Raw genomic sequence first — 12,641 nt, forward strand, 5'->3', positions numbered from 1 at the left:
CACACATGTGCACCAATAGCACACTAATGATTTTTAGTATGATTTAGAGAAGACTCTCTGACCTGAAGACTGAATAGAAAATAGGGGTTAGACTTCTGTATCTCTCTGTTGCCATCATGAGATTGTCCAGATATTTCTAACCCTAATGAGAACCACATGACTGGTTACTTAACAACCATTGCTCCCTTCCTTGCATTGGCTATCTTGCTGGCCTGATAGTCCAAGAGAACTAATTATAGTCACAGGGGGATGACCATAGGTGATGTTTATTATTCCCCTTTCCATACACCTGCTTCTTTATACTCACAAATTGTGTCTCAACCTTCTCCATATAGCTCAATCAAAAGAAACATGATAGAATCAAAAGCTTATAAATACTCATTAGATCAGCTTTGCCAACATGCTAGATGTGTTGGGAGATATGTTGGGAGTAAACCTCTGTCCTAGGTTTATTCTGCAGATTAGGGCTCCCAGATCTGGGCTGCAAAATTCCAGACAAAGAGCAGATGGCAGCAAAGAGTTAGATTTCTGTGTCTCTTTGCTCACATGTTGCGGTTGTCCAAATTTTTGCAGCCCAGACCTGATAGCCTTAGTGAAGATGGCAGAACATGGAGTGTCTGTGTTTCTATGATAATGCAAGCAAACCATGAAGCGTTATGTCTCCTGGAACCTTTGGCCACTTCTCAATTTGAATCTGCCACTCGTGATTTCATTATGGGTGGATTTTCAGCATTATGTACTAATCAGAAATCTAGCCCATATGCAAACATAGTCTGCTTTAGACTATCCTCTCCAGCCCTTATTAATACAGAATTGATCCCTTTTGTTCTGGCATTGGTAAATGCCCAAACTCTACAAATGGTCTTTTTCAGCCCAGAGCATTCTGGCTCAGCTTTAGATTCTCACGCTGACATTTATACCGAAAATGCCAGTGGGCAGCCAGGGTGACTGGAGATCTTCCCTTTCAGAACCCTCTTTAGCCTGCATCTGGATGTGCCATGTCATTTCTATGAGTAAGCAGCAAATCTGCTCTCAGATCACTCCAAGGAAGTTTTGGATACTTTTGGCTATCTTACATCCCCCTCCCCTTTTCTGTCCATAATGCAAACCACATACCCTTTGGGAATAGTTCTGTAATGCAGGGACAAATGAAAGAAAATCCAAGATTCAAACAGGATTAGCACTTGAAAGGCCCTCAGGCAGTCAGATCGATTCAAGCCAAGAAGATGGAGGAAAGTTCAAAAGAGAGCTACACATGTTTGGAAACCTCACGTGATGCTTCTGTCTGGGAATGCATCATGTCAGATTGCTTGTGGGAGATCATTTAAGTGAATACTCTCCAGTACACATAGTTACATACATAGTTTAAAAGTAGCATGTCATAAAGGTTTCTGCTATTTCCCTGGCCCTGAAAGCAAAGAATATTGAAATAAACTAGACAATCCATGCCCCACTGGGTCATTGTTTCAGAGATACTTCCTTACCTAAACAGAAAAACAAAATGACAAAGGGAAGGCAAAAAAAAGCATGGGAGCAGGGATGAATCCTGACTTCCTGCTGGCTTCCCCAATGAGTTTCCTTGTGGAAATCTGGCAGAGAGCATCGGAAATCTCCCTTCCCAGCTGGTAGGAAGTATCTTGAAAATGAAGGTCATGTGTCCACAGCAACAGAAGCATTGATGTAGCTATAATTTCCCCAAATTTAATTCTTTCTGTAGTCATGGGTCCTGAATTTTGGAAACATTCTGTAAGTTTTAGCCCATTTAAGTTCAAAAAGTGTTGCCTTATGATGCACTTTTTGGCCCAGTTAAAGGTAATGACAATGAAAGTTTTAGTAGAATATAGATGAGGAAAAGATGCAGCCTTCACAGTCTGCTTAGAGCCTTAGTTGAACTGGCTGTTGTTTGAATACTGTTGTCTGATTCATCACCAGTATTTTTATCTATACTCTTCTGTTCTAATCTTCCATATGCAAAGGGGTTTGTTTTCTGGGAACACTGAGACATAATATTACTGAACATATTACTGATTAGTTTGATCTGTGATACAGATCTCTACGTGGTTGAGTTGACAAACAGCCTAGATTCCAAACTGGAGTTGAAAAATCACAGTTGTGTTCATATAATTTGCCTAAGTAAGTATTGCTTAACATAATGGGCTACATACAACATTTTTTTTTTAATTTGATTTATATGCCGCCCTTCTCCGAAGACTCAGGGCGGCTTACAATGTGCTCAGCAATTATCTTAGCAACATGCTAAGATAATGGCTGTATTCCCAAAATACCAGTGGTGAAATCCTCCACGGTTCGCTGCCCGCGCATGTGCGGTTCGCGCCAAATTCATGCTGCGTGCGCATGCACAGTGTTCACCAAACATGCACTTCGCATGGAAAAAGGACTCTTAAGGTAAGTAGAACAGTGAGGGGGGGAGCAGCTGTACTGCGTGATTTAGATTCGCTAGAAAGCAGGATTTCTTGCTTTCTAGCGAATATAAATTGCGTGGCACAGCTGATCATTGGAAATGCCAGTTTAGATTGGTAGCTTTTTTTTTACTACCAGTTTGCTGAACTGGTAGCTTTTATCACTACTGGTTCGCGCAAACTGTTGTGAACTGGTAGGATTTCACCACTGCAAAATACTCTAGACATAACTCCACTTTAGCCTATGCTAATTAAAGTATATAAGCCAAACCACCATGTAGACCTATCAATAAATTGAATGATGAGCCTAGATTAGCATTCATTAGGTAAAATCTTTCCCCAAACTGAATGTGTGATATGTCTGTGTAAACATATGTATGTATAGTTGAGGTCATAAATGTTCTTAACATTGACTGGTAGTTAAGATATTTTCCAACAGTTTTTGTTAGCTGCTTGATCTAGATGTAGGCTAGTGAGCTGCTTCATTAGCATAATTGGCAAAGAGAATCTGGGAATTGTGACATTTTAAAGAAAATAATAATGAAGAAAAGTTTTTTAGATTACTAAAATTGACTAAAGAAGTACATGAAATATTTTTAAGTTAAGAATAGTATTAGGAAATTTATAGAACTGATCTATCCCTTCCCTTTTCAAAATAGCGAATTCTTTATTCATCCAGATTAAATTATTGGCAAGTAGAGTGGGTAGTTAAGATATTTTATCTATGCATGTTATAATTAGCATATGAAATTTACTGTTCCTGTATGTGGTGATGACCAATGACTTTAAAAGACAATTAGATAACAGAGGGTAAGTCTATCAACAAATATTAGCTACAAGAAAGGAAGTCTGTAACAACAGGCAATTTATTTCCAACTGTCATGTGCCTGAAAAAAACAAATCTCTATCATGGCTTGTTTGTAAGCATCTTATAGCTACAGCATTTCCAGTTTAGAGAGGTTGGATTTTTGATTGGGGCAATAATTCTTATATTTTTATGTTGATATTTGCAATGATTCAGATCTAGGATAGCAGGAGTAGGTGAACAACACAATTTACTATTGGTACATTCTTAAAAGGCTGTAGAAAAATAACAGTTATGAGTGAAGATTAGGGTTGGAGAATGTTAAGTAAGATCAGAATGGAAGAATCCTGGTCATACAATATCAGCAGGCTCTAGCTAAGAACTAAAGCGACTGGCCAAATGAAATTTAGGTGTGCTTTCTGTGAAATAGGACAGATGCATTTGCTGCTGATATTATTCACTCAGTGTTATCCCATTTTTCTTTATAAGGAAGCTTGTGTGAAATACAGCTCCTGCCTCAGTATTTTGATGAAATGGTGGGAAAAACTCCTGACTGAAAACTTGAAGAGCTGCTTGTAGAATATTTAGACCATAGTGAACAGCTAGACTTAACATAAGGCTTCTTCCTACGTTCTAGTGTTCCTACTGTCTTAGGTCATTTATAGATCACAATCTTTGCAGGGAACTCTACACATTGCTATCTTCTGTAAACCAGAGGGGGGAAAACTCATTTATGTTTACACTCTCCTCCACCCCAACATCTCTCTTCTGCTTATGATTCAGTTGCTAAAAAAAAAAATACAAGAATCGATGAACAAAGATAATGAATTGTTATCCTAAAGCTGCCTCTGACCCAAAGAATGTAAGATTGGAAGGTATTCACAGCTTCCTCATGGTGTTTATGATGTCCTGACATATATGGATGACACTCAATTGTAGTAGCAGAACTAAAGAACACAAATTTGTCCATTATCCATAAAAATAATTGTGTGGATTATGGAGAGGAAGTGAAAGGAAGTCTTTAGCTTCACTAAAATTTCTGATTTTGGAGACTCCACTAGTTGGGATGGCTGTGCGAGAATGGAAAGGGAAGAGCTGCAAATTTGATTCTGAACCCCAAAGTAGCATTTGCTGCTGCTACTACACCAAAAGTCCAAAAATCATAGAACAGACAGAACATGGCGAAACAAAGTGGCTCCTGGTTGGCAAAGGAGTGAAATAAGGCTGCACACTTTCACCTGATTTATTCAACTTATATGCTAAATATATATTAAGGGAAGATGAACTGGAAAATTAGCATGGTTTTAAAACTGAGGAAGAAACATAAACAATCTGCATTATGCTGATGACACTACTCTGATAGCTGAAAATGCAAAGATTTGCAAGGTCTAGTAATAAAAGTCAAGAAGCGCAATAAAAATGGGAATAAAATTAAATATAAATAAGCCAAAGCTACCGACAGTAGGTACACCAACTAGCCTTAGAATTGACAATTAAGATATTGAAGTGCCTTTTAGGATCCATCATCAGCAATAAAGGAACAGGTAATCAAGAAATATGCTGCAAGACTAGCACTTGGTAGATTAGCCATGAATGTTTTAGAAAAGATATTCAGATGTTATGATATGTCTATATGTATAAGCATCAGAATCATGCAATAAATAGTATTCTTCATGGCATTTTATGGTAGCAAAGTTGAACTTTGAAGAAGCATGATAGAAAGAGTATTGAACTTTTGAACTTTGGTGGTGGAAGAAGACACCTGAGAATACCATGGACAGTCAAGAAAAGAAACAAATGGATCATTCAATAAATCTACTCAGAGTTCTCACTTGAGAGACAAATGATCAGGCTCAATTATCCTAATTTGGTCACATTATGCAAAGATGATTCTTCTATTCCCAGCATAGAGCCTTCTGCAGAAAGCTAGTTCTACAGAAGGCTCTATGCTGGGAATAGAAGAAGCAGATGACCAACAGTAAGCTGGATGGACTCAGTTACAATTTCAATGAGTGCACCACTGAGAGACCTGAAAAAGAAGTTTGGGGACAGATCATTCATGAAGAAAATTTATTTGTGGTCATTAGGCATCCAACTGAAATCCTGGGAATTATGTATGAAAAACCTATATTAGAAGTACCCATTTTAAGTTTCCACATATGCTTGTAGAAATCTTAGCATACAACTACTGGAAGTGTCTGCTTGCTTTTCAGCTCTGCTTCACAGTAACTATCTGTCTCCTAGAAGAAAAGATACAACTGGCCTTTTTATTTCCTTACTTCTGCATGCTTTTGAGGGGAGGTGCAGCTGACCCCAGCATGAACCAAAAAGAGCCACAAATTGGCTCAGTAGTAGTTATCTAGTTGATGCTATCCCAAAGTCACCAGATGGTCTTTGGTTTTCATGTATGTTGGAAAGTAGGGCTAATGAAAGATCTTACAGAGCCTTTGTTCTGACAGAAGTTTCTGTTATGAAAGAAGGCTTTATTGAATAAAGCAACAATTCTGTAGTCAAGTTACTTCAGTGGTTACTTTCCTCTCTTTTGGTGCTAAGAGGGTACAGCATATTGGCAACTAATTTCTTGGCTTAATTTGTTGGCCATCGGTCTTCAGCCACGGGGCTCTCCTTCTGCCTTTGTTTGCTGCATTAATGTGCCAACTAGCATCAGAATTCTCTTTCTGTACCATGTAGATATTTAGAGATTGTGATCAAGTCACTCTTTAACCTTCTCTTAGAGATACTAAACAGATTGAATTGCTTTGGTAACATTCCCAGCCCTCGAGTCATTCTTACAGAGTCTCTACATCTCCTCTGATTTATCAACACTTTTTCCCCCTCACCAATACATTCCCCCATTCATCCCCATCCCCTGCAGTACTGTATAAGCACATCTTCTGGATGCAGTTTTTAGCAATGGTCTTTAATGACAGCCAATCTGGTCTAGTGGTTAAGGCACCAGGCTAGAAAGCAGGGACCATGAGTTCAAAGCTAGCTGGGGTGACCTTGAGCCAGTCAGTCTCTCTCAGCTCAATTCACCTTGCAGTATTGTTGATGTGAGGAAAATAGGAGAGGACGTTATTGCTGGATATGTTCATCATCTTATTTGGAAAAATTAATAAAGGTGGGAAACAAGTAATTTAAAACTTCACTTTGCTATTCCTGATGTACAAGTCCTTGTTTATTTAAGGGATTGTTTCAGAGATAATACAGGGCTTTACAAAGTTTAAATACATTTAACAGCTCTATTATCAGAATTCTTGTTTCTCTTCCAAAGACTATTCCAAGAATCAAATAGTGATTGCAATACCTGTTGATGTCTCTAAGGAACATTCTAGGTTAATTAGTCCACCATCAAAGATGCAGATTAGATTAGAATTAGAAAAACATTGCCTGGAACATTGAAGAGTGAGTGAGGAATGATCCATCAAACTGTGTTTAGCCCATGTAATTATGGAAACAAAGAGCGAGTAACATAGTAGAAGGTGATTCTATTCCTTGCGGAGGATTTGGATTAACAATTAAAACAGGCTGTTTTACGAACAGTATAACTCCTAAATTCCACCTGTATTTTTCACAACTGACCCTTAGAGAACTCTCAAATAAGCCCAGATGCTTACCTTCCCTTTCTTTATGTATTTTTAAAGAATGGGAACCATCATATTCAACTTTCAGTTTTAATAGGCTGGCTGATTTTATATCAGTTTCAGAAGAGACTGAAAGGGTATGTGCTGGTTGTCCCCCAAAATGAGATGCCTAATCCAAGACACATTTGGCCCTTCAAGGCAGTGGGAGAGAGACAATATTACAGTACAAGATAACCCTGTTTACACCCATCCTATTGGTGGATTACTTCAGATAAATTTGTACTAATGAGCCCATTCTCAAACTATAAACCCCACCCCACCCTTTCTGTGATGCTGTTAGAGCTGAAGCTCTCTAAGGAAATACTATAACTTGTACTTCTTAATGTTGCCTATGTTCTTTTGGCACATTGAACAAAGGATGTTCCCTGTCTTCACAGGGCATTCTCTGCCTAGATGCTAACTTTCCATTAGGGTAGCCTTCTTCCACCTTCTACCTTCTAGATGTTCTGTAATGTTGTTTCCAAATATGTAGGTCTTGTTATTAATACTTCAAGGCTAGTGTTAGATAAGGGGAAACTACTTTTGGCATGCCTCCTTATTTCTGGGATGCTGGCACATGGAGAACCTTGAAAGGTAAGCTGAAATGGGACCATCATGAAGGTAGGTGGAGCTGAAGAAAGACCTGCCTGGCACTTTTTTGTCTATCTATAGCAGTGGTTCTCAACCCTCCTAATGCTGCGACCCTTTAATACAGTTCCTCATGTTGGGGTGACCCCCAACCATAAAATTATCCCTAAAACCATTGAAAATATGTGTTTTCCGATGGTCTTAGGTGACCCCTGTGAAAAGGTCATTCGACCCCCAACCCACAGGTTGAGAACCACTGATCTATAGGATTGTGAATGCTTTTCGTATAGTATTTGACTATGAGGTGTCCTTGGTGCTGTCCAAGCTTGGTTGTTTTCTTGTAGATGTTCTATTATCCAAACTAGATAACATCATCAGCGCTCAAGCACCAAGGAGCCTTCATTTCAATCCTGAGTTACAAATATTCTCTTCTGTTAGTATTTGACTCTATTTGGGGTGTGTGTGTGTGTGTAGCTGGATCCTTAGCAAGAATTCTATAATAATGACAATGTGATCAGGGATGGAGAATACAGCTTCAGAGTTTTTCTCCCCAATTCTTCAAGTCTTGGCCTTCTCCTTTCCTACCCAGAGAATAAATTTCCACTCAAACACCCTCACCCATTGCTCTTTGACCAGAAAGAGGTTAGATTCAAAGATTTTTCTGACCATAACATTTCTCCATAGGTGACTAAGAAAGGATGCTCACTCTGTGCCTGCCTGGGTTGTGAGAAATTTATGTCAGACATCTTCCTTGGGATTTAGAACAAGGAAATGAAGGCAAGGCTCCATGTTACCAGATGTCACATATTTTTAAATATATATTCAGTGTCTACTTAACAGTGCATCCTTCTTTGGAAGACATCAAGAGCCCCGCTTGGGCTTTCAGTTAATAGTATGGCTCCTTCCCAGAACTTTGCACAACACTGCATTAACAGGCCAGCAGTGGAGCAATTCTGTTGTTTTCCCTACTTTGCAGGAAAAGTGAGGCTCAATATTGCTTAACTTACAGCTAACTTAAGATGCTGGGAGATGTGCTGGAGGAATGCAAAGGCAGCAGACAGTGTCTTGTTCTGTCTCACTGTTGATGGAGAGGACAAGTCAAGCTGAATCAAGAAACATTTCAGGAATATGCCAATTAAATTACAAGATCCTGGCTTCCCCTTGCATGCCACACAGGGCTACCTTCCTAGAAGTTACCCCAGGAACAACTCAGGCATCCTTCTTTTTCTCCAGCTGTTGCCTTAGGACACTTTCCATTTAAAATGAGGTTGCCAATCAAAGCTACCTCTGTCTGGTGCTCCTTTACTCTAAGGCCACTACATCCAAGATCAATACCAAGACAAATCAATCACTCTTGAATATCCTTTAATCTATCGGTCAGGGCAGCTTAAAGGAAACAAGGAGGATTGGGGGAGGGTGGAGTCTGAGGCATGCTTGAATGATAAAGAGGAGTTTAATTCATTTTAGTAACTATGTCCTGAGTGCCAAATATTCTGGATTAAAAAGAATGAGGTATTGTATTATGTTAGTGATTGGGTTTCTCAGTTCCACGAACATGCCTTGGTGACAGAATTGGGAAGGAGACTGGAATTAAGAGAGTGAAGAGTCATTGATTTCAATAAAGGGCTGTTGGTCTATGGAGCCAAAGAGAAAACTGGAGACAAGGACAAAGCACATATGAGACCAAGGAGCAGTTATGAGCATCCAAGGAAAGGGGCACTTGGGGCTACAGAGAAGTGGAATGAAAAGGAATTAGTCCTTTAGCAATTTGGAGAGCTTATTTCAACTCCTACACTGTGCCTGGCTATGGCTGGCACTGTGACTCTCAGAATAGCACAATAATTTGGGGAGGGGGAGGAGGGCGAGGGGATGGTAGGGAGGCATTTTCATTGGCCTAGATTCCTGTGAATTTGGAATAAAGCACAACTAGGTGGCTATATTCTGCTGCTGCCCACCCCACTGTGTAAATCGGTTAAATCGCCCTTCCCCAAAGGGATAGGCCTCACATCCTGCCAGGGAGTCCAATCCACAGGCTCCTGGCAGGTTAGACACTGGCTGCCTTCAGCAGGGAACTAACCCTTTCCACAGCCTTCCTTGGGTGATTGTGTCTCTGTGCTGGCAGGCTTCTACCCCCTCCCCACCTCCCACTTTGCTGGAGAGTTGGCTGGCTCCCTGCAGGCTGGCACTGCGATCAGTGGGAAAGAATGAAAAGACAAACAGTATCCACTTATGCTCCTCTCAGCTGCCAGATCCTGTCCTCATCCTTCAAAGCAGCCTGTGGCATGTGAAGAGTTTGAAAAGAACCACTATACGGCTGTAAACTGTAATGGGGAGGGGGCTGTTTTTTGCAGTTGGTGCTCTGTAGAGAGTGCCTGTTTTTACTGCCAGATGTTCTGCCTATGTACAGAGTTGAATGTTTCTATGGCATGCAAGTCTGTGAGCCATGTGGGACTGGAGGCATGTTGCCTAAAAAGTGTTAATTATTTCTGGGAATATTTGCAAGATATGTGGGTGTCTGTGTACTGTGTGTCTGCGTACACTGGTATCTGTGTGTAATCTTATGTGCATGCATGAACATTTCATTATCATGCAATAGTCATATGTATAAATTACATTTTTCTTGTGTGAAGATCTGTGCATGCCAATGCCATGTGTGGTACATGAGGTCTCGCTGTATGCTGTCTCAGTCCCTGTATGCATGTATGCATGCATGCATGGGCGTAAAGTCACTTAATTTTTGAAACATCCATTTAACCATCAAAAAAGCTTATGAAGCAATCTTTCCACCTGATGGTGTCTGATTGTGCTGCAATAAACAAATCCCAGGATTCTTATTCAATGTGGCCAGTGGGTATTATGGGACTTGCAGTCGAAGATAGCTGGAGATCACCTGTCTGATCTGTTAGAAAGCGTGTTCAAGAATGTATGTGAGCTACAATATGACCTTGCTGCATTATGATGGAATTAATAGGATTGTCATTTGGAAATCTTTCAGCTTTTGAGGCTTTCCAAGCAATGCCAGAGAGTACAACTTGTGTCTCTTGTTAATTCTTTGGGACCCTGCTTGGAGAAAAAAAAAAGGAGGCAGAAGAGCTGCGTTGCCCCTGACCTGCTGGTTGACCTTGCAAAATCTCCACAATTTGGGATCCTGAGTCTGCCATCTCCCTTCTCAGAATGAAATCTTTGACTGGATTCCCATGGATTGTGCAGCTGCTTTATTTTTACTAGAGGCTGCGCTGCTGCTAGAACTAGAAACTGCATCGGAGTCTGGTCATACCATGGCCGACACCATGGGTGTCATTGTTATGGGCAGATTGTGGAGAGCTTCTTAGCAAAGCTTTGAAGGAGATTCTGTTGCCCTAATAATACCTACACCTCCCCCCCCATCAGCTGCACCTCTTCCCATAATCTTACATCCAGGACCCAGGATAGGAAATGTCATCATTTGGGGGACTCCATCCCAGAAATCAGTCATTCAGGCTAAGCACTTGTACCTTTCTGATTCTTTGCCTTCTCTTACATCCCACCCCCCCATGCAACTGCCCTAAGAACTGCTGAAGTTCTGCTTCCATATTTTGCCTCTCCAGAGGTTCCAGTCACTCTGCCGAGATCAGAGTGGCCGTGAAAACTTTGGTTTGCCTCTTTCCACAAAATCCTTCAGTCACCTTGCAGAAAATAATCGTCTCCGAGTTCTGTGAGAGGCAGGCCCCAGAGTCAGGTTATTCTACTGAAGGCAAAGAAGCTGAGGGGCTAGGGGAGGGGGGGCATCAGATAGGCACGGGGTGGGGATGGGAGGTGGGCTTCTCTCTGGAGTTCTGATTTTGGACTCAGTGGAAGGACAGGAGCAATGGGCAGAAACACCAAGCAAGGCCTTCGCACACAGCGCTGCTGCAGCAGCAGCAGCAGCAACAACAAAAGCAGAGTCTTTGGCACTCCCAGGGCAACGGAGGCGGCATCCATATGCCATTGAACCCAATGGCTCCTTTATGCAGAGCAAGAATACAGCCAAGCTGAAACTTTGTTGCTGCACTTTGTGATGCCAAGTGCTCTCCGGTCGAGTCCAGGGTTCCCGAAAGAGCTGGCTTCCCTCGCACCAAGCGTCTCGCCTAACAACGCGACGCCCCCGGCGCATCTCAAAACCGCCGCATCCTTTCCAAACTCAGGTTCTCTTTTTCCTTTTCCACTTTCAACCCGTCCCTCGAAAGGAGATCCCGGTCCGGTTCCGTTGCCTCCGCTGGGCACCGTCGTCTCCGTCGAGCCTCATCGCCCTCCCGCCCGCCCGCCGTCCCTCCCACGAGGCTCCCCGGCAAGAGTGCCACGACCGTGGCTGTCCACCGAGACCGCCGCCGCCGCCGCCGCGCGTGAAAGCCGCTCTGACTCACCGTTGGGATGGATGTGGCTGGTGAGGATGGTGCCGGCCAGCAGAACCTGCCACAGCCCTGTGCCCACGCGGGCACTGGCGCCGAGCTGCAGCCATCGAGCCATTCCTCGGCAGGAGGCGCGGGGACGGCAGGAGGACGGGACGAGACCCGGTCCGGAGGAAGGAGGGGAGGGGAGCGGGCGGGAGCCGTCTGTCCCAGCTGGAGTCCGCCCGGCGCTGCCCCCCGCAAGAACTCAGGGCACTTCAGGGCCGCTCAGCACCCAAGCCCGCCGCGGGCTCCCCGCCTGCCCCATCTGCGGCTCATGGCCCGACGGACCCGCCGCCGGGGCTCGGAGGGCGAGCTGCGGGGAAGCGAGGGCGTCGGGCGGAGAAGGGGGCTCGCTCCGGCAGCCAGCGCTGGAGAGCCCGCGCCGGCCAGCCGCATAGACCCCCCTCGCCGGCCGAGCGCCGCGGCGCGACTGTGCGTGTGCGTGTCTCTCGCTCTCGCTCTCGCCCCGGTCCTTCCCTGCCAGGCAGCGCTGGGCTGGCGGCGAGCACCTTGTCCGCGGCAATGCAGAAGAGAAAGAAGAAAGAGCCAGCGAGGGGCTGCAAAACCCGGACTGGAATCCGCCACGGGAAGGGACGGAGCAACAGCTGGTTCCAGACTGACAAGCTCCGGAGACGCAAACAAGCTCTCCGCTGGGAGGGAGCGGGAGCTGCAGCCGCCAGGCGGAGCCGCGCGCAATTGCCTCCCGTGCTTGGCTCCCGGCAAAAGCGGGTTGCGAAAACCTGCCCGCGGAGCCTCGGGGAAAGGGGGCGGGCGCGCTGGTGCCCGCACCTGCCTT

At 43.6% G+C, this 12,641-nt stretch overlaps 1 protein-coding gene across 1 annotated transcript in view; it reads right to left on the reverse strand.

Moving 5' to 3' along the window:
- Nucleotides 1-11,921, reverse strand: part of UNC5A (unc-5 netrin receptor A) — a 96,618-nt gene extending 84,697 nt beyond the window's left edge. The window contains exon 1 of the mRNA XM_070933796.1: nucleotides 11,819-11,921. Coding sequence (XP_070789897.1) covers nucleotides 11,819-11,921 — 103 coding nt within the window. The remainder of the gene's footprint in view (nucleotides 1-11,818) is intronic.
- Between the last annotated feature and the right edge of the window lie 720 nt (nucleotides 11,922-12,641).

Source organism: Pituophis catenifer, unplaced genomic scaffold (assembly GCF_029215685.1).
Source record: "Pituophis catenifer annectens isolate HBS135680 unplaced genomic scaffold, rPitCat1.0.hap2 SCAF_2, whole genome shotgun sequence".
NCBI lineage: Eukaryota > Metazoa > Chordata > Lepidosauria > Squamata > Colubridae > Pituophis > Pituophis catenifer.